This window comes from Rhinolophus sinicus, chromosome 2, assembly GCF_057876585.1.
Source record: "Rhinolophus sinicus isolate RSI-liver-muscle chromosome 2, RSI-T2T, whole genome shotgun sequence".
Taxonomy (NCBI): Eukaryota; Metazoa; Chordata; class Mammalia; order Chiroptera; family Rhinolophidae; genus Rhinolophus; species Rhinolophus sinicus.
Genome location: NC_142502.1, coordinates 124079150 through 124105482, shown reverse-complemented (window position 1 = coordinate 124105482; position 26333 = coordinate 124079150). Strand labels below are relative to the sequence as shown.

At 41.7% G+C, this 26333-nt stretch overlaps 2 protein-coding genes across 10 annotated transcripts in view; one reads left to right on the top strand and one right to left on the bottom strand.

Moving 5' to 3' along the window:
• The window catches only part of EIF5B (eukaryotic translation initiation factor 5B), a 63981-nt gene extending 45859 nt beyond the window's left edge, over positions 1 to 18122 (top strand). For both annotated transcript variants that reach the window (XM_019753827.3, XM_088796026.1), the window contains 14 exons: positions 147 to 254; positions 434 to 544; positions 3091 to 3158; positions 3689 to 3830; positions 8507 to 8638; positions 9052 to 9234; positions 9373 to 9534; positions 11495 to 11626; positions 12781 to 12912; positions 13010 to 13086; positions 13195 to 13359; positions 14685 to 14823; positions 16244 to 16405; positions 16692 to 18122. In XM_019753827.3, coding sequence (XP_019609386.3) covers positions 147 to 254; positions 434 to 544; positions 3091 to 3158; positions 3689 to 3830; positions 8507 to 8638; positions 9052 to 9234; positions 9373 to 9534; positions 11495 to 11626; positions 12781 to 12912; positions 13010 to 13086; positions 13195 to 13359; positions 14685 to 14823; positions 16244 to 16405; positions 16692 to 16799 — 1821 coding nt within the window. In that variant the 3' untranslated portion in view covers positions 16800 to 18122. The remainder of the gene's footprint in view (positions 1 to 146; positions 255 to 433; positions 545 to 3090; positions 3159 to 3688; positions 3831 to 8506; positions 8639 to 9051; positions 9235 to 9372; positions 9535 to 11494; positions 11627 to 12780; positions 12913 to 13009; positions 13087 to 13194; positions 13360 to 14684; positions 14824 to 16243; positions 16406 to 16691) is intronic.
• Positions 18123 to 18320: 198 nt separating this feature from the next.
• REV1 (REV1 DNA directed polymerase) overlaps positions 18321 to 26333 on the bottom strand; it is a 93424-nt gene continuing 85411 nt past the window's right edge. For all 8 annotated transcript variants that reach the window (XM_019753821.3, XM_019753822.3, XM_088796021.1 and 5 more), the window contains 9 exons: positions 23961 to 24063; positions 22705 to 22870; positions 22306 to 22508; positions 21103 to 21336; positions 20390 to 20486; positions 19625 to 19845; positions 19369 to 19525; positions 19042 to 19144; positions 18321 to 18729 (listed from right to left, as the gene is read on the bottom strand). In XM_019753821.3, coding sequence (XP_019609380.2) covers positions 18618 to 18729; positions 19042 to 19144; positions 19369 to 19525; positions 19625 to 19845; positions 20390 to 20486; positions 21103 to 21336; positions 22306 to 22508; positions 22705 to 22870; positions 23961 to 24063 — 1396 coding nt within the window. In that variant the 3' untranslated portion in view covers positions 18321 to 18617. The remainder of the gene's footprint in view (positions 18730 to 19041; positions 19145 to 19368; positions 19526 to 19624; positions 19846 to 20389; positions 20487 to 21102; positions 21337 to 22305; positions 22509 to 22704; positions 22871 to 23960; positions 24064 to 26333) is intronic.

Sequence of the window (26333 nt, the reverse complement as noted above, 5' to 3'; positions counted from 1 at the left end):
ATTGTGAAATGTACTCATATGTAGTTGTATCAGCAAAGAACTTAGATGAAGGTTGTGGCATTTTCTTGACAAGGCAAAATAATTTAAAGGAAAATAATGATAGGGTTTGAAATAATGAATTTTGAGAGCTTTTTTTTTCTTCCTAGAAACGGCGACTTGAACATAGTAAAAATGTAAATACGGAAAAGCTAAGAGCGCCCGTTATTTGTGTACTTGGACATGTGGACACAGGGAAGACAAAAATTCTGGATAAAGTAAGAAAATACTGTTTTGCATTGATACAACTTTCAATAAATGGATGATATCTCATAAAAAGCTAATAGAAACCACAGCACGCATAGGCGATTCTGTTTACAATAAATAAGTTACTACTTATTGCTTTGCTTCGTTTTGCATTTTGAAATACAAATCTGAATGTGCTGTCTTATCCCAGCTCCGTCACACGCATGTACAGGATGGTGAAGCAGGTGGTATCACGCAGCAAATTGGGGCCACCAATGTCCCCCTGGAAGCTATTAATGAACAGACTAAGATGATTAAAAATGTAAGTATACTGTGTTTCATGTGTTTTAACCTCTAACAAAAATGAAAATACAAACTATTTGAAACAGAAAAAAAGAACAGAATAATATAACAGACCCATATGCTTACCATTCATAATTTACATTTATGCAATTTTGCCCTATTTGCTTCCAATATTTTTTTAAAGACATAAAACATTAGATGTAGGATCTCTCACATTCCATTTCCTCCCCTCTTGCTCCAAGAGGCAATCGCTATTCTAAAGTTAGAGTATGTCATTCCCTGCTGTATTTTAACATTTTTGCCATAGATCTTCATGTTTCAAAATTGGGTTCCCTCCCCATTCGTTTTTTCTTCTATCAGATTGATTATATTTTTTATCTCTCTTATTTGCTCTGTTTTGGAGATACTCCATTTATTTATGTTAAATTGAACACTTTACAGAAAACATCAGATCAATGCACCGCTTAATGAATCATTATGATTAACGCAAACACCCTTTGTGTCGCACATGTGAGGAGATAAAACGTTGCCAGTCCCCTCAGAAGCCCTCTCTGTTCTAATCAAAATCCTCCTCTTCTACCCAGGAGTAACTTTTAAAGTAATCTCTACCTTTTAATGTGTTAGGGGTTACAAAATGTTGATATTCCAAGCCCATATCCATCTTTATTTATTGGATTACTTCTCTAGAGAAATTGGTCAGATTACTTCTCTAGAGAAACTACCCAATCTACTGTTTTGTTACTCAGTGACAGTATGTCTAAGAAAGGCAAAATAGCTGATCCTTTACCTTTATTTGCCAGCTTTTATAATAGTGTCCACTTTGGTTTGGTTTTATATTACAAACTCCTGTATTCCAACATTTACTGTGGGTTTTTTGTGTTTTTCTTCATATTTACTGTGTTTTAATCCATCTCAGTTATATTATGCTGAGATTGTCCCATCTTTGCCAGGTGGTTGGCTTCTGAGTCTTTTTGATATAATTCCGGTGGTTTTATTGGTCTGTGCTTGCTGTCTGGCACAGCAAGATGTTCTAGGCTCATCCTTTACATAACATGCTCCAGACCTGGAATTGGGCCTCGTAAATAATTCCCCAGTTCCATTGTCACGGAGGAGGTGACAGTGGTAAATTAGAACTGAGAAGCAATGCATAAGTGACACATGTAGCATGTATTATCACATGTGACCCTTACTTAGTCTTACTTCTATACACAAAGGGTCAATGACCTTGTCTCTCCCGTTTTGTTTGCTTGTGTTTTATGAAGCTCGTTTTCTGGTAGATTCCTAAGGAATAATGGGAATAATATTCATTGAGTTTTTTGAATATTGGAGAGTTACTTTGTGGCCTTCATCCTGGAAAGTCAGTTGGCTACAATAGAATCCTTGATTCCCATTTTCTTTCCTTCAGTATCTTAAATTACTCCAGTTTCTCACATAAAGTGTGGCCTTTCAGGTTTGATCACAGGCTGATTTTCATCCTCTTAATATGTAATGTGGTCTTTTTTTCATCTTGGTGTTGGTTATTTTGGATCAGTTTTCCAGTTATGTGGTCTTCTATTTTAGTATGTAGTCAAAATCTGTATTTTAGGAATTTTCTTTAATTATAGTTTTTCAGTTGTAATTTCAAATTTATTTTGGTTGCATTTTACCTGGTATTTCTTTGTCATTGGGGAACGTATAACAGCTTATTTCACTAGTTGCCAGAACTTGAAGTTTGGTGTTATATTAGAACTTAAAGAGCATGACTTTTTATTAGGCCTGTATTAAAGTTCTCCGGATAATATTTATCTGACAATTGTGTTTGTATTCTAGACACTGGAGTGGAAATAATTATGGTGCTCAGTGAATGTTGGTTTAGGATCACCAGAATGCAAATTGGAAATGTTTTACATTTGAATCACTTTGACCTAGATGAGGAGATAAGATTTTGAAAGAAATCTTTTGAAGATTGTCAGAAAGTATAGATAAGCAAAGTAAAAATGATTTTGTGAGTTGATGGTCGGTGCTACTCTGGAGCTTAAAAGAGAATGTTCGTATCAGGCCTGTCCTAATGTTTCCATTCATTTATGTACTTTTGTCCAGAAAATCAAGTGTTTGTCATGTGATTTGAATAAAGCAGAATATGAATTTATTCTTTAACATTTTAAGTTGGGGTATTTTTCATAGTTTAGAGTGGTTTTAAAATTGGACCAGAGAAATTTTCCAGATTTTGAGAATGTCTTCTTGCAGGTCAGCTTTTTCTAGATAATCTCTCAGAGAATCACTCTGCGTGACTGCTCTGTCGTTGTTACTGATAACTCTGCTCACATTTAGACTACATCATAGTTTTATGACCTTAACAAAGGGAAGATTTTCTTATCTCTGTTTTTTTTCTGCAAAATTCCTTTTTGTATGAATGAAAATATTAACTTGTGCTTTGCCGGTTGACTCACTGTTTTCAAAACAGTTCATTCATTTAGAAAAGGAAGTGGTGAGAGTTTCAAGTTCTCAAGGCAGAATAATTGTTTTGTAAAGAAGCTGTCATTGTTCTGGCTTCCTTCAGCTCTCCACTTTCCCCCACTTTTCTAGTTTGATAGAGAGAGCGTGCGGATTCCGGGGATGCTGATTATTGACACTCCCGGGCATGAATCTTTCAGGTAAGAGCAAAGTGAGTCTTGTCCCCAAGCAGCCTGCTTGAAACCAGTGGGAAGGTGTGGCTGGGCTTTAGTCTTTGGGTAGTATTTTATCTGCGGTAACTGCCAGCCCTCCCCTGTGCCTTACTGATTAGTAGTAGTTTGTTTGGACACGGTTTTTTTTTTTTTTTTTAAGAGAGAAAAGTCTTTTCTCCTTTGAGAGAGCAAATCCTAATACATTCGTGAACTATCTCCAGTTAAGTCCATTACAGGTGGAATTTTATCTAGTTGCCTCTTGGCCATATTCCTTAGTGCAAAAGCTTGGTCAGTACAACTGGCAGAAATACTGCAGTAACTTCTGGAACTGACTCATTCCACGTGACGTCACTTCACTGTCAGATAAGCATTTGGCAAGTGAAGGGCTAATGACACTTGAATTTAATGCATGTACTTCATTTTGTTCTTTTTGTTTAGGTTTTACAAAGAAATTAAAATTTTAAGTTTAAGTAAAATTATTAATTTCAAGATTTCTATTTATTCATCCTTTTCAACAGTAATCTGAGAAACAGAGGAAGCTCTCTTTGTGATATTGCCATTTTAGTTGTTGATATTATGCATGGTTTGGAGCCCCAGACAATTGAATCTATCAACCTTCTGAAATCGAAAAAATGTCCCTTCATTGTTGCACTCAATAAGGTAAGTTCTCCTTCTGAAAACTTAAAGTGTGAAAACATGCTTCTTAATTTTTTGTGATTAAATAAAAGTAGTATAACTTTCAAGTAAGAATGCATTTGTGCTAAGTTCAGTGTATTTTGACAGATTTATAAACACACACATACCCACCACCATTCAGAATATAGACCACCGCCATATTCCCAGAGTGTTCCCTCAGGTTCTTTTGCAGTCAGTCTGCCCACTTCTCCAACCCCAAACAAACTGATCTTCTTCCTGTCACTATAGACTAATCCCGTCTGTTTTATAATTGTATGTTAAAGGAATTATACAGTATGTAATGTTTTTACGGTTCATGTTATTATAGAATTCTCCATGTTGTTGCGTGTGTCATAGGTTGTTCCTTTTTGCTGAGTAATATTTCATCATCTGAGTAATACCACGCTTTATTTACCTGTTAGACATTTGGATTGACTCCAACTTTAGGTTACTTATTAATGAAGCAGCTGTAAACATTTGTACACAAGCCCTTGTGTAGCCATTTGTTTTTGTTTACTTTGAATAATACTTAGGAATAGAATTGCTGGGTCATATGGTATATGTATGTTCAAGTTAATGAGAAATGAGAAAGTGAGTAAATTTTCCAAGGAGATTGTGCCATGTTACATTTTAACCAGCAGTGTGTGAGAGTTCGTTTCTGCACGTTCTTCCCAATGCTTGCCCTGCCTGTAGCCATTCTATTAAGAGTGCAGTGCTAAATTGTTGTGGTTTAATTTGCATTTACATGATGACTAAATGGCATCAGACACCTTTTTTGTACTAATTTGCCACCTCTTCTTTGTGAAGTATCAAAATTCTTTGCTTGTTTTTTAATTAGATTGTTGTTTTAGTGTTGAATTTTGAGTTCCTTAGATATTGATATAAGTCCTTTGTCAGTTATATATATTGTAGGTGTGTATTTTTGTAGTCAAGGACTTGACTTTTCATTTTCTTGATGTGTTTTGAAGAGCACAGATTTCTAATTTTGGTGAAATCTGATTTATGAGAAATTCTTGTGTTCTTATAAGTAATCTTTTTCTACCCCCAAGTTTGTGAAAATTTTCTTCAGTGTTCCTAGATATCTTAACTTTTAGATTTGTGATGTTTTTAGCTAATTCTGGTGCATGGTATAAGGCAAGATTCAGAGTTTACTTTTTTCCATATGAACATCCAATTCGAAACCCTCTGTTGAAAAAATTGTATTTCCCCATTGAATTGCTCTTGAATCTTGGTTGAAAATTCATTGGCTATGTGTATATCCATCGGCCTACATGTCCATCCTAATGCAGCCACTGCCCGCCTCCATTACTGTCGTTTCATACGTTAGGTCTTCAAAGCAGGTGGGGGTAAATTCTTCATCTCTTTGTTTCTCAAAATTGTTCTGGTTACTTTAGAGTCTGAATTTCCATGTAAAGTTTAGAATCAGCTTCTTAGTTTCTGCAAAAACCTTTCCGGGATTTTGATTGGGATTATATTTAATGTGTAGATAAATTCTGGGAGAGTTGACATTTTAACAAATTAGAGTCTTCTGATCGATGAACACAGTTATCGCTTCATGTTCAGGTCTTGTTTACTTGCTCTTGGCAATATTTTATAATTTTATTGTCCATGTGTTGGCCATATTTTTCTAAATTTATCCATAGTTTATTATAGTGTCATACAGAGTAGTTTCACTGCTCTAAAAATCCTCTGTGTGCCTCCTGTTCACCCCGACCCCGCCTCCCATCCCCTGACAACCACTGATCTTACTGTTTCCCTAGTTTTTACCTTTTCCAGACTGTTGTATAATTGGAATTACACAGTATGTAGCCTTTTCCGATTGGCTTCTGTCACTTAGTAATATGCATTTAAGGTTCCTCCATGTCTTTTTGTGGCTTGCTAGCTCATTTCTTTTTAGCGCTGAATAACATGCCATTGTCTGGATGCCCCACAGTTTATCCATCCATCCATTGAAGGATATCTTGGTTCTTTGAAGTTTTGGCAACTATGGGTAAAGCTGCTGTGAACGTCCGGGTGCAGGTTTTTGTGTGAATATGTTTTCACCTCCTCTGGGTAAATACCCAGGAGTGTGATGGCAGGACCCTATGGTTAGAGTGTTTAGTTTTGTGAAGAAACTAAGAAACTGTCTCCCAACGTGGCTGCACCATTTTGCATTCCCGCCAGCAATGGATGCGAGTCCCTGTGTCACCACATCCTCACCAGCATTTGGTGGTGTCCGTGTTCTGGGTCTTGGCCGTTGTGCTAAGTGTGTAGTGGCAGCTCATTGTTTTAACTTGTGCTTTCCTGGTAGGCAACGAGATGTGGAACATCATTTTATGCTCTCATTTGCCATCTGTGTATCTGTGCTGAGTTGCCTGTTAAGCTCTTTGGCCTATTTTTAAATTGGCTTCTTATTGTTGAGTTTTAAGAGTTCTTTCTATATTTTGGATACTATTCTTCATCATAGATCTTTTTCATGTATTTTCTCCCAGTGTGTGGCTTCTCATCTCTCTTGACTCAGAAGTTTCTAATTTAATGAAGTTGGAACTTATCAGTTCTTTCTTTCATGGAACTTGACTTTGGTGTGACCTCCAAATAGTCATCACCGTAGCCAAGGTCATCTGTTTTTTTCTGTATTACAGAGTGTTAGCATTTTTGTTTTACATTTAGGTCTGTGGTCCATTCTGAGTTAATTTTGTGAAGGTGTAAGGTCTGTGTCTAGATTCAGATTTTTGCATGTGGATGTCCACTGGTCTGGCACCATTTGTTGCTTATTATTAATTTTTTTTAAATGTTAAATCAACCTTGCATTACTGGAATAAACCTTGGTCATGATAACTGTATTTGGTAATGATATATTTTTCATATATTGCTAGATTTGATTTTCTAATTTTTTGATGGTTTTTGTGTTCATGAGTGATTTTGATATATAGTTTTCTTGTAATGCCTCTTGACTGGTTTTGATATCAGAGTAATGATGGACTCAAGATGATTTGAGAAGTATTTCTTCCTCTATTTTCTGAAAAAGTTGAATAGAAATATTATTTCTCCTTTAAGTGTTTGATAGAATTCACCATTAAAGTCACATCAGCTTATCGTAAGTAGATGTAGGTTATTTAGGTTTTTAAAATTTTTTTTTGTTATTAGAGAAATTTGTGTCTTTCGAAGATCCAGCTTTTAGTTTTGATACTCTCTGTTGTCTGTCTATTATTGTCATTGATTTCCAGTGTTGATTATATCATTTCCTTCTTTTTACTTTGTTTTCATTTCCTCTTCTTTTTCCAGTTTAAGGTGAAAGCTTAGATTGTTGATTTCAGATTTTTTTTTTCTAACATAAGCATTTAAAGGTATGCCTAGCACTGTTAAAAGTGCCGCTTAGAGATGTTGTGTTTTTGTTATTTAGATCAAAATATTTCTAGATATTTTCATTTAATACAGAATTGTAGGGTTACAATATGTTTTTTTTCCGTCATTATCATGGCTTTCTTGCTTTTATCTCTAGTCATTCTTTGGTCTGCTGTATGTATCTTTTTCTGGCTGCTTTTAAGACCTTTTTAATGGTTTTGTCCATGAGATTATATAATAGTTTGTTTAATCCTATTTTGTTTTTCTCAGATTTATGAATTTATAATCGATCTAAAAAATTCTCAGTCATTCTGCCTCATCCGGGGGGTGGGGGATGGGGGTGGGGGTGGGGAGCGTAAGGCTCATAATACCAGAATGGGCCAGGGAGCTGTGTCCTACACAACTAGACTGAGAAACAACGGCTTGAACTGTGTGGGGGGGAAGGTGGAAGAAGGGGGGAAAAATTCTGTCATTATTCAGATATTCTTTTGTTCCCTTTTCTCACTTTAAGTGTTTGATAGAATTCTAGTATTTTTTTAGAACCTGAGTTACTTAATATTGTCCCATAAGTGACAGAAGGTGTTTTCCCCTTCATTCTTTTTTCTCCATATGCTTCAGTTAGGATCATTTTTATTGTTATATCTCCAAGGTCACTAATGTTTTCTTTTACAATATGTAATTTGCTGTTAAGCTCATGCAGTGAATTTTCCATTTTCAGTTTATATATTTTAGTTCTACAAGTTTTATGTTTTTTCTTAAAAGTCATTGTGTATATTTCTAAGTATTTTAAGGACCTTATATGTTGATTATATCATCTTTGTCATTTCTGAGTCTATTCCGACTTACCAATTTTTCTTCTTAGTAGCATTCAGATTGGTGTGTTTCTTTATATTATCACCCTAGACTAGGCCAACAGGTTATGATTTTTAAAAACTATTAAATAATTTTCCTCTATACGCATTTATCACTTTTTTGAAAAGTGAGGGAAAATAGGTTATTTGATTAACCTGATTTGAGCAATAAAACAATTAAAATGGGCTATTTTCTGCGATAGGGAATATTTTCCATTTTTCAGTATATAATTTTCCTGGTGATGGTACTTGCTGTAATTAATCCTTGTTCCTATATACTGTTTATCCCAAACCATTTGGAATCAAGCAAGTTAGTGGTCCTAGGATCACTCCAGGATCTCATCTTTTGCAAATGAATATATAATGTACATGAATATAAATGAATATATAATGTACAGTAGGAATTTTCTGGAGTCTGTAGCCTGAATTAAATTTCTGAGTGTTCTGAATGTTTTAGAGACGCTTCTGATGAAAACCCTTTCCCAGATTGATAGGTTGTATGATTGGAAAAAGAGCCCCGACTCTGATGTGGCTGCCACTTTAAAGAAGCAGAAGAAGAACACGAAGGATGAGTTTGAGGAGAGAGCAAAGGCGATCATAGTGGAATTTGCACAGCAGGTAGGAAGAGCCTGTATCACAGAGACATTTGTTCTTTCATTTACAAGGTCTTTGTAATAAAGTCAACATTTTCACTAATATTGGGTCTTTTCTCCAGTTAGTGGCAGTTAGTGTTTTTCATTCTTTTCCCTCATTCATTTTCCTTTGTAAATCAGAAAGCTGATATATCAGAGCTCTGCCTTTGCAGTCTGAGTGTTTAAATTTTAAAAACCAAGTTGACTTGGAAAGGGACTATTTTTCTGTAACATAATTAGTGCCTCCAGGGTATGTCCGACCTTTTCTTGAGTGTTTTTGAGGAGTGTCAGAGTGGTTAGCCATTTGCTCACCTTGATCTGGTTCGTTGTTCCTGTCCTGGATGGATGCCTCCTTCCACAGCTTGGCCTTTGAGGTGATTTTGCTTTTTATGTCTTTAGGGATTGAACGCGGCTTTGTTTTATGAAAATAAAGACCCCCGCACTTTTGTGTCCTTGGTACCTACCTCTGCACATACCGGTGATGGCATGGGAAGTCTGATCTGCCTTCTTGTCGAGTTGACCCAGACCATGTTGAGCAAGAGACTTGCACACTGTGAACAGCTGAGAGCACAGGTGATGGAGGTAATGCCGGCTCCTTAGTTTATTGCCTTTTTATTTTTAACAGAGAATTCTTGGGTGGGGATGTTTACTGCTTTTAGATTTAATCAACATGGTACACTGTAGCGTGTATTTCACCCCCTTTGCAATAATGTCTTTTAGGTCAAGGCTCTCCCAGGAATGGGCACGACTATAGATGTAATACTGATCAATGGACGTTTGAAGGAAGGAGATACAATTATTGTTCCTGGAGTAGAAGGGCCCATTGTAACTCAGATCCGAGGCCTCCTGTTACCTCCTCCTATGAAGGAATTACGAGTGAAGGTAAGCCAGGTGGGAGGCGGTGACATGTGGGGACTTGTACCATGTTTGGGGGTTCTGCTGAGGGCGCTTCCTCACTTGGAGAGCTGTTTGGCTTACTACACACACACCGCTCACTCCTCGTTTATTTCCAGTCTTCATACAGGAGGGACCATCTGAGCATGGCGATGTGTGATTTCATAAAAATTCAAGCACATTGTGGTTTTACACTGCTAATTTTTCAGTGACATTTTTTATTGTGAAATAAAACATTCATATAGAAAAGTACACATAACATAGAAGTTAAATTGTTAGGAAACAGATGCCCAGGTCAAGAACCAGAACATTGCCGACCTCCCCACAGCCTTCTGTGCGCCTCTTCCTGGTCGTAGCTCCTCCCTCTAAGTTAACCTGCTTCCATTTTTATGATAGTAACTAATACCCTTGCTTTTTTTTTTTTAATTTTTTTGTTGGGGAATATTGGGGTACACTGTGTTTCTCCAGGGCCCATCAGCTCCAAGTCGTTATCCTTTAATCTAGTTGTAGATGGCGCAGCTCAGCTCCAAGTCCATTTACTGTTTTCATTCAATCTTAGTTGCAGGGGGTGCAGCCTACCATCCCATGCAGGGATCGAACCAGCAACCCAGAGCTCGTGCACTCAACTGAGCCATCTGGCTCCCCTTTTTTAAAAATGTATAGTTTTAATACCTGAGAGTGCACCCTGAAACATATATGTGGACTTTATATGGATAGCGTCATTCTCTTTGTTCCTTTGTATCTGCTTCTTTCAGTCAAAAAATAATTTTTTTTTTTAAATTAAAGCTTATTGGGGAGACAATAGTTAGTAAAGTTACATAGATTTCAGGTGTACAATTCTGTATTACATCATCTATAAATCCCATTGTGTGTTCACCACCCAGAATCAGTTCTCTTTCCATCACCATATATTTGATCCCCCTTACCCTCATCTACCACCTCTCTCCCCTTACCCTCTGGTAACCAGTAAACTATTGTCTGTGTCTGAGTTTTTGTTTCTCATTTGTTTGTCTTGTTCTTTCGTCATTTTGGTTTATATACCACATATCAGTGAAATCATATGGTTCTCTGCTTTTTCTGTCTGACTTATTTTGCTATACTCTCAAGATCCATCCATGTTGTCACAAATTTCATCTTTTTTTTTACCACCGACAACAAATAGTTCTAAGATTTACCCATGTTACATATAGCTATGGTTCATTTGTGTTGCGGTGTCATGGTTAATTTGTTCTCCTGATACCGGAACGTGTAGGTGCACCAGGTGAACGTTTTCATTACTGGTGCTGTTGCTGTGGGCGTTCTTGAATGGTCTCCTGGTGGTTGCGCAGGTTTCTCCAGGTGTGTGCCGAGGAGTGAATGGCGCGAGTTACTACCAGTGCTTAGCTCCAGTTTTACTAGAAAAGACCTCACTGTTGTCCAGTGAGTGGAATGTTACACTTCTATTCCAATTTTTAGAATTTCCGTTATTTCATCTCTTCATCGGCTCTTTGTTGCTGTCAGACTTTCAAATTTTTCCCATTGTTGAGGGTGTATAGATTGTTGCTGTTCGGGTTGGCACTTGCCTGATTGAAGTATGGCTGGTCATTATTTTATGTTTATTAGTTATTTAAATTTCCTCCTTTGTGAAATGCCTATTGTGCTCTGGCATTGTCTGTCTTTAGTACAGATTTATGAGTTGGTTTATATAGTCAGGATACCAGTCAGTTATTGGTTGGTAAGTGTTGCAGCATTTTCTCTTACTCTGTGACTTGTCTTTTTACTTTTCTGTGGTATCCTCAGAAAGAAATATTTTTAATGCCGAATTTATCAATCTTTTATTTTGGCCTTTGTGTCTAGTTTAAGAAATCTTTCTGTACCCCAATGTCATGAATATACTGTCTCTTTCATCATCTCTGACTGCTAACCGCCTTTCAAATAAAAGTGGTAACACATGCTTTGATCTCTACAGAACCAGTACGAAAAGCATAAAGAAGTAGAAGCAGCTCAGGGCGTAAAGATTCTTGGAAAAGACCTGGAGAAAACGTTGGCTGGTTTGCCCCTCCTGGTGGCTTATAAAGAAGATGAAATTCCTGTGCTCAAAGTAAGTTATTTTTTTCTCCTCTGAAGCTATTTGAATTGTGTCAGGTGTCAGGAGGGCACACGCTAGGAGTGGTGGATAAAAGGGGTACCTTTGTCTTGTGAAGCCTTATCTGGTGGCCTCTTAGCAGACAGTTGCTGTTTTAAATTACTTCAGTTTGTGCAATTACATGAATTGGTATAAATAATATATAAATGACATGTACACTAGAATTCTAAAATATACCTTTTATTTAAATAAAAAAAATGAAACAAAAGCTAGAAGTTGTTTATGTTTTAGATAACCTGAATATGTGCACAGAATTAAAGAAAACCTTATTAGGAGTCATCCGAAAGCCCGAGTCCAGCACCGCTTCATGAAAGCATGTGGGGCCAGGTTATTTGTTCACGTGCCTAAGAGAAGACAGCGCTGTTCCCAGCCCAGGGCTCGTCTAGGTCCTGGGACCACCGTGGTTCTTTAGCAGCATCAGGTCGCAACCCTCAGGGAGTCGGCCACCTTGGGGCCACTGAGGGCAGGGCTGGATTCCCTTTTTGGCCAGTGGCAAGGATGGCATGGACTTCTGCATCTTACTGGCACCAGCGTGGTGATTTTACTTAGAATCTCTTCATCTCCAGAGGAGCGATGGCAGAGGAAAGGGCTGCAAGCTCGGGGTATTCTGTAGTTAAGACCATCAAGCAGGGCGTTTGGGTATCTTAACACATTTCATTTGTATCCTGCTTTTAACTTTTAAAAGATTCGTATTTATTACTTCATTCCGCTCACCTATCTACCTTATTTGCCACGTGGAACAGAGGTGAAAATACCAGGGGTGCCAAAAAAATGTATACACGTGACTTGTATTCATCTTTTATTGGTATATATTGAATATTATAATTTTAATAGTTTTTTCCTTTCTTAAAATGTGTATATGTTTTTTTTGGCACCTTCTGTATATTTCAATGTTAGTAAACCTCAGACAGACACAGAAGGGGATACAGCTTGGATACAGCCCCAAGCCCCTCCTTCCCAGCTCAGGTGCTGCTGTGCCTCGCTCTTTGTAAGCTGTGGTTTCGTGTTTTCAGATAAGTACTTCATGAAAAAGAGAAACACAGCTTCATTCTAGGCTGCTGATGACAGAGATGTACTTACAACCTTGTCAAATCCGATTTCTTTTCAAGGATGAATTGATCCATGAGTTAAAGCAGACACTAAATGCTATCAAACTAGAAGAAAAAGGAGTGTACGTCCAGGCATCCACACTGGGGTCTCTGGAAGCTCTACTTGAATTTCTGAGAACGTCAGAAGTGCCCGTAAGTAGCCACGCCCAGCCGCGTCAGGGGTTGTGTGGTTTGTGGTGTCACTTCTGTCACTGTCACAGGAGCTAACAGTCAAACTCCCTCTCTGCAGTACGCAGGGATCAACATCGGTCCAGTCCATAAAAAAGATGTCATGAAGGCTTCAGTGATGCTGGAGCACGATCCCCAGTAAGTGCTTTCTCTCCTGCTGCAGGCTTGTTGCCCGCCTGCTGTCCTCGCACTCTCCCTGACACGCCCCTTCTCACCGCTGCTCTGTGATGTGTTCTCACCTTTCAGGTATGCAGTGATTTTGGCCTTCGATGTGAGAATCGAACGGGATGCACAAGAAATGGCTGATAGTTTAGGAGTTAGAATTTTTAGTGCAGAAATTATTTATCATTTATTCGATGCCTTTACGAAGTACAGACAAGACTACAAGAAACAGAAACAAGAAGAATTTAAGTAAGTTGGTGATTTTAACTTACTTTGGGTTTTGGGTAATGAAGTTGATTATTGAATTACCAAATACCAGAAAGGTGTGGCAAGTGTGGCATTGGCTCCTCTGCCCAAGGCTGGATTCTGAAATGGTCTGACGTACCCCAAGTCCTGCCCACCTGCCACGGTCCTACAGTGCTGGGACAGTCCTTCCTGGAGCCTTTCTGGTTGGTTTTCCATTTTTAATTTGGCAGACCTAGGTCTCACTCATGGCGAGTAGTTGCTACATTTGGTGCCTTTGTCTTGCTTTAGTTCCTTACTTGGGATTGCATGCAATGGAAGTAACAAAATTAGTGTGGAAAATCGGGAAATGAGGCGAGGCATCCGTGGGAGTAAAGCTCATCTGTCCAGCAAACTTCACCGAGTGCCCAGTGCCAGTGGCGCTGTGCAGGCACTGGACGACTCAGCAGTGACCCTGGCCAGGTCCCCTCCTCTTGGAGTGCAGGGAAGAGAAAGTGAGCAATGAGAAGTGGGATGATTGCTGAAAAGCGAAATAAAGCAGGGAAGGGCTAGAAAAGGAGAGGAGAGCTGTGACTGGTCGTGCCATTGGGAGGCAGCTCGCCTCTGAGGAGAGATCTGAAGGGAATGAAGTGAGCTGCCCAGACACCGGGGTGTCTAGGCAGGACGGCGTTGGAAGGCTGTCCTTAGGGACCCATGGGGAGGTGAGGTCAGTTGGCAGGACCCAGAGCAGGTTAGGTCCCTGTAGCCATTTTAGAGTCAGCGATGAGACCGTCAGGAGGTCAGATGCGCTGATGGCTAAGGACAGAGTGGCCACAGGGAGGGGTGGCTCAGTCAGGGGCATTTTGATGGTGACCGGTGAACATTAGGATTTTGATCGGGACACCTACAGGGCGACTTCAGTTTGATGAGGCAATGCTAGAAACTGGAGGCACTTTTAGCATAGGCTTGATAAGCAGGAAACAGTGGCATTTTGGATCAGCTGATTTGGGAACACGGTGGGGACGAGGATGTGTTTTGGTGCCCGTGTGGTCCCCAGTATAGACCAGACATGTGCCACACCCGACAGGAGGTCCCCCCGCTGAGGTGCTAAGCTCCATCCTTGGGGCAGGGCTCAGCCTATTAGTCTGGGTACCAAGTGCTCCTGTGAGGCGGCTCTGGGAGACTTGGGAAGCACCCAGGGGACAGAGTGTGAGCCACAGAAGGTGGCCATGGAGGTGCAGCCTTCCCGTGGTTCCTGGGGTCGAGGAAAGGTGCTCTACCTCATGTTCACCTGGGTTTGTGTGTCGTTATGTCATCTTGAAAGTTTAAAAATTCTTTTTCCTCCCTTGTAGGCATATAGCGGTATTTCCCTGCAAGATGAAAATCCTCCCTCAGTATATTTTCAATTCCCGAGACCCGATAGTGATGGGCGTGACGGTGGAAGCGGGCCAGGTGAAGCAAGGGACCCCCATGTGCGTCCCTAGCAAAAATGTAAGTGCCAGTTGTACTTGAGAAAAATGTGCCATCTCTTAAAGCAGTAAATGGGAGTCAGAATGGTGACGGACAAAAACTTAAACCAAGCAGAGCTTGTTACCTTTTGTAACTTATTCCTCAGGCTTGCTAAATATCAGCGTTGATTCTTAGCACTTGATACCAGTGCTTCAGTTAATGAAAATTGCAATTTACAGGCCTCATTCACATTTCACCAGCTGTCCCCCAAATGGCTTTAATAACGCCCCCTGCTGACCTGGTCAGGACCCCTTTCAGGTGCACTGCCTTTGGCTGTGACGCTTCAATCTCAGTCAGGAACAGGCCTGGTCCTTTTTGACGAGTCCAGACATTGTGTCAGATTATCTCCCAGCTTGGATTTGTCTGACCATTTCCCCACGATTAGACACAAGGTTAATTAGCAAGGACCCTGCACAGTGTCCCCTGTACCTCGTGCATTTCACTGTCACTGTCGCTGACACTGACGCCTTAGGAAGGTGCATGCTGTCAGCATCTGTTAGAGACAACTTTCCCCCTTTGTGATCACTAAGTGATCCATGGGGTACTTTGTGTCCGAGTCGCCGGTTTCTCAGCCTTTGTCCCAGAAGCTTCATTAACATTGACAATCCTTGTACAAATCAATTATTACGTAAGTGGTCGTCCTTCTGTAAAGGACGTTTGTCCCTGTGACCTTCCTTTAAGTATCTATACACCCAGTTTTAAAAAATCTGGTTATGTTACAGTTCAGTACAATATGCCAGATTGGGAACCATTCAAGCTGGCTCCTGTACCCTTGCCACATGCTTTGGCGTTTTCTTCCTTTCTGGGGCAGTAAGATACCCCCGACCCAGTTCCTTCGGTGGTGAAGGGTAAATGCACTTGGGACCCATCACCCTGGTGCCATTTCAGTGGGCTGAGCTAGGATGCTCATTGCAGCCATGACCTCCTGTGGGGCTTTGGCCAAACCGAGCTCCCTGTTCTCTCTTCCCCTCCTGGGTGTCCCAAGGCAGGCAGCAGAGGCAGTCCCCGCCCGCCCAGAACTGTAATAGAATAGGTTGGCCATTACTCTCAGAAGGAAATGCAGAGTTCTAACCACAACCTCCAGGGCTCACGTGTCCCCAGCTGCCTCTGACTGTCCCTGCTCCCTGCCCCCACTTCGAAGCTCATTTCTGCTTGGCCTGCTGTTTCCTTTTGCTACGGCACCTGTCATGTTGGATTGACAGGGCACTTTCTGTTTCCCAAAGCACATCAATGATCCCCTTTTCCCCTGTGGAGACCCTGAGTGATTATGGAGGGTCACAGAGCCAAAGCTTTGAACTTGCCCTCTGCTCAAAAACAGCTTTGATCTCAGCTCTCCAGCTAGGGTGCCTGTGACTGGCAGGACTTCTGTGCTCACAGTGTAGTTTCTGTCCTTATTTTACAGTTTGTTGACATTGGAATAGTAACAAGTATTGAAATAAACCATAAACAAGTGGATGTTGCAAAAAAAGGACAAGAAGTCTGTGTCAAAATAGAGCCCATCCCTGGTGAATCTCCCAAAATGTACGGGAGACATTTTGAAGCTACAGACATTCTCGTCAGTAAGGTAAGTCTCCGCCCAAGTGGCTGTTTGAAGGGGGTGGGGGAGTCAGCTCTGCTCTGGTCACCATCTCTGGTGCAGCTCTGAGGGCTGGGAGTCCTGTGCTTTTTCTCTGAGGAAAGTGCCTTAGACCTCCTCCTGGACTCACCCAGCAGAGGTGGGCAAGGCCGGCAGCACACCTGGGCTCCCTGTGTAATGAGCAACACCAGGTGACACGATGGGGCCACCTGCTCTTCTCGGGCACTTGTTGGTTACATTCTGTCCTGTGTGCTGTTTGTTGCGGACCTTGCAGATCAGCCGGCAGTCCATCGACGTCCTGAAGGACTGGTTCCGAGACGAGATGCAGAAGAGCGACTGGCAGCTTATTGTGGAGCTAAAGAAAGTATTTGAAATCATCTAATTTTTCCACATGGGGCAGAAATCTGAGAAAATGCAAGAAAAAGACAAAAGAGAGTGGACATATGTGGACACTGATGCACTTAAGTAGGAAGGAGAAAAACAGATGTATAAACGTTTTCCGTGAGAAACCAAGACACTTACACTGGTTTGACAGTGGTCGATTACATGTCCCCACAGCTCCAACTGCCTGTGTGCGCCCAACCCTCTACTGGCTGCTGTTTTAAAGTTTGCCCTTCCCCAAATTTGGATTTTTACTACAGACGTAAAGCTCTTTCAATTTTATACTGATTAAATCAGTACTGCAGTATTTGACTAACCAAGCTTCTACAGGTTTTGTGATTATTGGGGCTTTTTTGATGTAAGAAATACTTCTTTATTTATGCATATCCTCCTAGTGATTTCCCCCCCAGCATTCTTCTGCCACATGCCCTTAGGAGTTTTTTAAAATAGAAAATTAGGCATTCTGGTATTTTCTTTATCTGCCTTGTGTGAAACCATGGTGTAAAGCATAGCTGGCTGCTCTTTACTGCTTGTCTAGTCAATGGGAGTCCACTGTAATGAGCACAACTCTGAACCACCAATAAAGAAAAAGATCGTCACCGGTGAGCTGTTAGGCTCCATGTTAGCACAGCTTCTCCCCCACAGTCACCAGCTCCTTCTAAGGAAGAGAAGTACTTTATTAACAATCCCACTGTGTGCAGTAGCACATGTTAACACGAGGAATTTTTATACACCAATCTTGGTCTATTTTGTCCTAGAAAATTCTATTGTGCATATTACATTTTCTGATGAGACACTCAGCAGGGAATGAACTATTTGGGCTTAGTGCTTCTAAGTTTTTAGATCATAATGATTTAAGCCTATTCCTGATCTAATTAGAGCTAGTTTGGTTTTCCTGCAGAAAAGTGGAAAGTGGGTCCCCATGAGGATGTAGTCCTTTCCCAAATGTAAGAAATCTATTAGCACTAGATTAATCCTTATTACATCTCTAATATCTGACTACCTATTTAGCAGTGTTGAATGAAGTCAGAGTGGGCTGTTTGAAGAAAATATCCCCAAGTATTCAACTGGCATAGAATTATAAACTGTTTTTGGAATGTGATGGCATAACGTAGCATAAAAACACTTGATTCACATTTGAAAATCTCCCATTCTTCATTATCATTGCAGTTTCTCAAGGGCCAATAGAGGCAAACGTAACACCTCTCCACTATCTGTGGGATATAATTTTCCCAGGAAAAACAACCTTTAATTGTGTGTAGTGTTGTAATTCAACATATGTCAATTCCTCCACTGGGAAGAAGTAAAGATTTTCTTAACATGCTCCTGTGTTCATGGATAAGATTGTTTAGAAGCTTTACCCTCACTTGGAAGACGTGAAACCCCAGCCTGGGACCTCTCAGGAATAATTACAAAGCTTAGCATGGAGTCTGTAACAGTCTGGCTTGGAGGTTTTCGGCCTGTAAGTATAATAAACAGTTCAGGATTTGTTTCCTAAAGGATTCACAAAAAGGAACCTGTACAAAATATACATACAGTTCTTTATTAAACAACTGTAAACACTTCACTGTAAAAATCCATAAAACTTTATAAACAAACATTTTGTAAATAGAATCTATACTACAGTAAAAGAATTAACACAATTATTTACATGCAATACTGACAAATTTGGCACTTATTGAAAAGAAATGTACAAAACACTTGCTCAAAAAGAAATTTAAAATTATAAAAACTTGGAGCATTACTATCATGCACTTTGCAAATACCGCACAAGCACTTATGGCACAGCCAGCGGCGAGCACAGGCTCTCTGGTAATATTCAGGTGACTTTTAATGTGCTCCCATAAGTTTGTTGTAAAACCACCTGAACATTGTCAAGAATAAAGTCAAACGCCATATTCCAGACCGATTCCACTGACTGCTGCATCAACCTGAAGGTGGGGAAAGAAGAGCGTCAGGAAGGACTGGATTCCCTCAAGCATCAGGTGAACAGAGCTTAGAGTGTAAGGCTTTTACTGTTTTACTTTCTAGGGTCTTAAACTACCTAAACCTCGAGGGGAATGACCTCATTTTGACCTTATTTACTAACCGGTCAATATTACAGTCTTTCTTCCTCCTTTTTCATTAAACCTAAAGAGCAGTTAATGTAACTGATGCCAGAAAGTACAAACCTCAGCACCTCACCTCCCTCGATTAGCCTTTGTGACAGGCCACTTCTTCCTTCTAATAAAAGTACTAATTACCTTTTCATATATTTTATGACTAGGTCCAGTTTTTCCAGGTCTTTCTCCTCTATGAGGTCAGTACAGTACTTCACAACTTGCAGAATGTCTTCTTCCATTGGCTCTAGAGAGGGGAGAAGTCTAGTGAGCAGCAGCAAGCTGCAGGGTGACGGAGACCATGTCCCACCCATGGGCTCCGTGAAGGCCCAAACCTGAAAAGGCAGCTGGCTGCTCCAAGCTTATCAGGTTTAGGACTGCGCTCCCTGTGCAGCACAGCTGTCCCTGTCCTGGAACCCCAGCACCATTACACACGTCACTTTGCAACTCCCGCCCGTCGTCCAGGCCAACCTGAAATGGTGGTGATCCACTCTCTGAGCAACGTCTTCACGTCACTGAACTCCACCGCTCCAGCCAGGTTGGGGGCCGGGGGTCTAGTGCAGCCAGACGGCACAGGCTGCAGATCACCAAGGCCTGGCACGCCGGACGGGGAAGCGGAGCGTTCTCCCTGTGGAGCAAGCACGGGAGAAAGTGTTACGCTCACGCAACATCAAGTACAGTAAGACGCGGTAAAAGGTCAGTGTAGAGAGCGTAACAAAAGTATTACCAGAGGTTTCTCAGGAATAGGACCTTCGTGTTTCAGAAAGCCATCGATCAGCTTCTGGGGATCCCCGCAGGCCCCTGGCACAATTTTAGCAGGACTACTCGGCAGCTTGTTTTTCAGAGGACTCTGAATCTTTTGGGGGGAACTCATGGGATTTTTCTTCTTGTTTCGTTTCTTTTCTTTCACTGCTGCTGGTTTTAGCTGAAGTAATGGATTCTTTGGCACTAAAAGAAAAGCATAACGCTGACCCAAAGCTTCTGGACAGCGCATGGGTTCTCTCCTCCCAGGTGCAGCCCTCCTCGCATGTGCACACCCAGCAAGGCCTCGGGCAGGCTCTCTGTCTCCTAGTGTCCTGTCACGCCCTCACCTGCCCTTGGGAACACTGCTGCTCTGCAACGGGGTGCTCAGAACGATGAAATGAAACCCAGCAGCTCAGCAGGCATTGTTTTTACAGTGAATGTGTGTGATCCAAAAACCTTCAGATTTTGTTTTCAAACTACATCCTTTGGCGGATCAGCCTCAAAGGACAGTGGGCTTGACAAGTATTCCAGAAGATGTCTGGTAATATCTTGTTCAGGTTGTTTTTAAGTCGGGAAGTTAAAGATGCAAATCTAACGGGGACTGGACTTCGTACCCACGCTGTGTACTTAAGGAGCTCTTCCCCCAATAGAAAGGGCTCTTAACATGAGTGACAGGCAGACTTGGGCCCTCGCCACCACAGTGATCACAACGCTCACTCCATCTGTTACGCGTCGCTCCGGGGCTTACCGGCCGCGCGCTCAGCCTGCCTGTGTCTTTGCTCACACGCTGCTTTCAGCTCCCTCTGAAGATCAGCGGGAAGAGCAGCGAACACGTCAGGGTCCACCTGGTGGGGAACAAGGTTCCGTCAAACCTGAGTTGGTTCTGGTGGCAGCTGGCGGTTCACAGAATAGATTGTTTTTAAATCCCACTTCTCCGACCTGTATGAATTCTTAACAGGCCCTCAATATCAAGGCTCATTAAATCCTCACAAGGTTGTAAGATGAGAATAAGTAAAATTTTGAATATGAAATTAAAAACACAAAACCAAAACCACAGACCGACCAGGGACAAGAAAGCAGGCCCATGTATGATGTTTCTGAAACATCCGACTTGGATTGCTCTTGTCCCCAGTGTGGGTGACACGCCTGCACCCTGCTCTGTGTGAGTACAGCCCAGTGGTCTCTGGCCTGAGGAGCAGGATGTGTCTTCTGGGGGGAAGGCATGAGCATTGCACGCCACAGCCTCCCTCGTCTGCCCTTGGCAGCCACACGCGGTTGCTTCAGGAGAGGCTGCTGTGACTGTCCTGTAGGTGAGATGAGCCAGTTCCTCCCCCAATCCCCAAGGGGCCTGGTGTGGACTCCTTAGAGTTTGGGGTGCAAAGGAAAGGGGACATGCCAGAGCTGGAGTGGGACGGGTGAGAATATTTAAACTATGGCAGGAGGCCCCGAAATTGAACTCACCTGTGAAAATGCTGGAAGGGTTATTACATTAATTCCTGTGTCACTGTTAGATTCTTGAGGTTCTGGTATTTGTAACAAAACTGTCCCAACTGGTTGAGGCAAAATTCCTGTACTACAGCCATTTACTGGTTCTTTCTTTCTGTCGCCACGTGGTTCTGCCTGCTGCATGGCACAGACTTGCTCTACTTGTTCCCGGAGATCAGGGGGAAGTGCTTCTAGAACGGACTGATCGAGCTGTAACATACATACGTATGGTCTGCAGTTAGGCCGTGCTCAGAGTTACTGTATCACTTCCAGGTGCAGATAACCAGGCTAGAAAGCATGTCTTTGCAATATCTCCGCCTTTGGCCACTAAACCCAAGTATGATGTGTGGCCTGGGGAGATGACCAGTGCACAGGACCAGGTGAAGTCCAGACACGCTGAAGCCCACAGGAGGAGCAGACAGAGCCTTCGTCAGACCCCACCCACGGCGGGCCCATGCTGAAGGCATACGTCACCTTTCTGGGTCAGGAGTTTACCTTTCAGACAGGAAACTGCCCCCAAATCCAAATAATTCTAGTCTCATGGTAACCAGCTAGAGAAAGGTATTCCAGAAGCTAACTTCTCTGTCCTCCATACCAGAATCCTCTGCTCCTTTGGCCAGGTCTTCCCGCTGCCCGTGCATGCAGGTCGCTCAGGAAACACACAGGCCGGGCCCTAGGCTGGGTCCGCCGGGAGCAACCATTTCGGGGTAACTCCCAGCTTCCCTAGTCTCAGCCTCCTGCTCAGTGCGGCTTCCAGTGCTCAGGATGCCAGGAGTGAGCATCCCAGCAGTGCCCCCCTCAGCGCCCACAGCTGCCAAGGGAGTGTGTCCGTCAGGAACATTGCGCTCTGAGGGCACGGCTGGCGTGTGCTGCGAGAAAAGCCTCTGACCTACGGCCTCCGCGAATCACAAAGCTGCATGTTGTCACGAAGGGGTGATGTGGCTGTGACATTTCACAGAACTAGTGCTCACCAATGTTTTAAAACTTGCAGGAGTTGCAAATTTACAAAAGCACCATCTTTCATCTAAACTGATTATTTCCCTTTTGGAATTCAGCAACACCATGAGCCATCCTAACAAGTCACCCTCTTTTCCTTCCTTGACTTTACTGATAAAGAAATTAAAAGTACTGTAAAGCTACTCGAGCACTTAAACTGTATCTAGAACTATAGAAATATACCTGGGAAGGTGACGGGACCTCTATGCTCAGGTTAAGTCTTGATTTGAAGCTGACAGGAGAATGCAGACCATTCCACTTTCCCGAGGACTCGGCTTTGCTAGTGGCAGGATTAGTACTTGGCGTCACATGTGTGGGAATAGATGGTAAGAACGCGCACGTTCTGGAGGCCGATGATATTTCCAGATCCGTGGCGGCCACAAATACTGCAAGGACAGGAAATACATAAAATAGTCTCTTTCGATCATTTGGGAAAATGGGGGTCCTTCAATCAACAAGTGTCATTATTGTTCCTAACGCAGGGGACAGTTTGTTTCTTAAAGGTCACACAACCACGCCAGACGACTTTTACGTTATCCGCCTTCCTAAGGATGAAGAGGCACCGAGACGAAAACCACTGACCTTCCTTGTGCTCCCCTTCTGTGGATTTCTTAGCTTTCTGAACTTGGAAGAGATCAAGGACAGAATGAGACCCAGCAGGAGACTGGCCTGGCTGACCTGCTGGGCGACTGGGGCACGTGGATGCGTTGGGATTAGCTGGGACCAACTGGTTCACGTGAATCCCAACCTGGAATCAAAGAAAGAATGTGTTTCTAGGAGAACTACAGCAAGACAAGGTATGAACTCAATGGAACAAGATTCTCAGCTAATCCTTCTTACCTCTTCTAGATTCTGTTTCTAGAATATAAGGTTAAATGAAAGTATTCAAAAGCCTCTACATGATTACAAAAACGACTTCTATACTAGCTAGTAAGCAATTATCGCCCTAAATCATCAAGTAGCCATTTCTACCCAAATAAACCACAATGTCTTCAAAACCAGAAAATCCAAGAAAATGGGATGGTGTATCCACTGAACTTCTAGCCAGCTAAGTTTTTAAAACAAGATTACATAAAATTTATATAGGGGACAGTGTATACCTGCAAGTTTACTTCATATAAAATGCCACGAAGCTATGGGTTGATGGTGGAGTGGGCACCTGTGCAAGCAAGCGCCCCGACACCACCATAAAACCTTAGGACACTCCTGACAGGTTTAGTCATGGCTGCCTTAAGCAGCTTTTTAATCCTTCCACAAAACCCACACCAAGCCAGTTAACTACCCTTTACTTGTGTACACAAAAACACCTGCACTGACCAAGGTTAATCTTTCAAGAAATTAAGGTGTTCATGTTTCTGATGCCTTCACACTCATCTGTTCCAAAGGCATCTTCACAAGCCTGTGGTGACATCTCCCTTCTAGATCACCCTTCATCAATTTATGCGAATACATTTCTGATTTAAAAGGATCTTGCAGGTACAAGAATTTGCAGATTCACTTCTCCCAGTTCCATCTACTTCTAGGGGAACGTGAACAGGATGCAAGATAATGTGTGTAAAGTAAGTCCTTGGTTAATTAAAAGAAAGGTGCTGTAAAAACTCAAGATATAAAATTACTATTCTAGGTGGAAAACAGTGTTCAGAACAAATTTGACTCTTCTCTGAAAAATAAGATCAGGTCAGATGAGAAAGTTAAGTTTTTCAGTTTCTATTCTGCTTGCATTATATCAAAGCAGCTGAAACCTACACATAAACACCTACCCCACCATAACGGTTCTCAGATCAAGTCTGAAATGACAAAAACATCACAGAAAGGATTTTAAAACATTATATACTCACCCCTCTCATGTCCGATATATTTAGTTTCATTGTATGAAACATGCTCAGTGTTGCCTTTCCAATTACTTTTACACTATCTGTTGCCTGGTCAAGAGTTACGGTCCTGTAAGTGGTAGAATTAACTTTTTAAAAGGAGCAAAAGCTGCATTCCATATGTATTCACTAGTATCTCAGTAGTACTGAACTGTTTAAAGAGTTACAGAAAAGTTGTAAAAAGAAGCTACAAAAATTTAAAATAATTAAAGTACTAAATATAATCCTTAAAAAGGAATGAGATAGTCTTCCTTCAAGGAAGCCAGTAACACCAAATTAATTACATTGACAGCAAGAGGAGAAGAAAAAGCATATAGAACATTGGGACTTTAAGATAAAAACTAATAGGAGACCTGATCAACTGAAAATAAGTTGGTACTTATTTTTTAAAAAGATGTATTTTAGTTAATACATATACAAATTTAAACATAACATGTTGCAACCAAAGCATGAATGGTAAGTACAATGTTTTAGATTGCAACCAGTTTTGGGTTCCAAGGTTATCTATGTTGAAGTCTGGCTAATATTCAGAAAAGAAAGATGAATCCCCTGTATTTTAGTTCTTGACACTCTTCATTTTGTCGGAGGTAAAGCCTTGCTTAAGTTCAACGTGTGAATATGCTCATTACAATCCCACTTCCTGTCGGAGGGTCTATAAATAGATGAAGGTGCAGAAAGCTCTGACGAAGGCTATGGCGGTGCCCTGTCTAAGCCTCGGGAGGCTGGAATCAAGTTCTCAGATCTGTAAGGATGCGCCAGCACTACTAGGGGCCACAACACAGTTACTATGTTGTTTTTTTCACGACACTAAGTATTCATCTATGAAAAGTACTTGTTTCTTTAAGAAAACCATTTGCAAAATATTGATTTGTTACCTAATAATTACCTTCAATTTATTTCTCACAGATAAATACAGAATAATTTAAAAGCAAAATTTTTAGTGGATCACAGTGGCTTAAACATGTTTATCTTCATTTCTTTCTAAAATGCCACTGAACTGACTTGAAATGATTTTTAAAAGGTATAAACTCTTAAAAGATAGAAATGGGAGAGGAAGAGACAAGAGAGGAAAAAACACTAACCATAAATTACAATACTGAAAACAACTCAGTAAACAGGAAGCTGCCAAATGCCTGCTAAAAGCCTACAGCCAGGCACCAACTTGAGATGAGCCATTTTAGGCGCTGTAATTAGAGGTACCAGGTTATCTATGAGAAGAGGGGGAGAGAACGGGGGCTGAGAATGTACAGAAGTGGCTGCTCACAGATCCCCTCGCTCCTTTGTGGAAGACTTACCACGACCAACAAGCCCTGGGACCTCCCGCACAGCTAAGGCAAGAGTGAGGCACCTCCTGTCACAAGACGCACCCCCCTCCCCATCCAGACCCCCTTTCCTACTGGGTAACCAGAATGCACCCAGCCCTGAGGCAAGAGACCGGAGGTTTCATTCTGGGGAAGCTGATGAGCCAAACAGAAAAGATGGAGAGGTGGCCAATTGGTTGTGGAAGCCAACAGCATGCCCCTCCCAACCGTTCCCTATGCGGAGCCCATTGTCTACACCTCCTACCAAGAGTCCAGAGGCTCCACAACATCGCAGCAGTTCACATATGAAGAGACAGCCAAGAACTATTAGACAGATAAATCGGTGAAGAAAACCTCCCATATAAAAGACAGCAGCCAAGACAGGCAAAAAGGAACTTGGAGAAAGTCTGACAAAGAGGACTAGAAAAGTATTTAAGAGATAAGAGAGAAGACTGCATCTGTGAAACAAGACATGCTAGGAATGTTTAAACATCCAAAGAATAAAAGAAAAACACTCAGAAATTTAAAATGTTACTAGAAACAAAAAATTTAATACTGACAAAATACCTGGCACAAAGACAAAGACCAAACAATAACATTCCAGAAGCCCAGAGATACAGAGAAGATCCTAGAAGTTCCCGAGGGAAAGAACCAACCCTGTAAGAAACGCAATCAGAAGAGCACCGCCTGTCCAGTGGTGATCCTGAGAAACGACGGAGCCCTCACATGGTCTGAGGAAGAGCGATGTCTAATTCTAAGTGACATTTATAACCGTTAAGCCAGCAAAACCAGTGAGCGTGAGGACAGACACACAGCGTGAAAACAGTTTACATTCTTCCTTAGTAAGATACGAGGAGGAGGACAGGGATCCAGCACAAATCACAGAGAAGGGACCCGCATGACTCCCCCTTTGCAGGAGGTCTTAAAATAAACCGCCCTAGACCGGAGCTGCGGAGCTGCGGGCAACGAGAGGCCTCTGGAAAAAAGATCAAACCAGTAGATTGCTGATATAGTGAAACGTACTGGAAGGGAGTTGGGG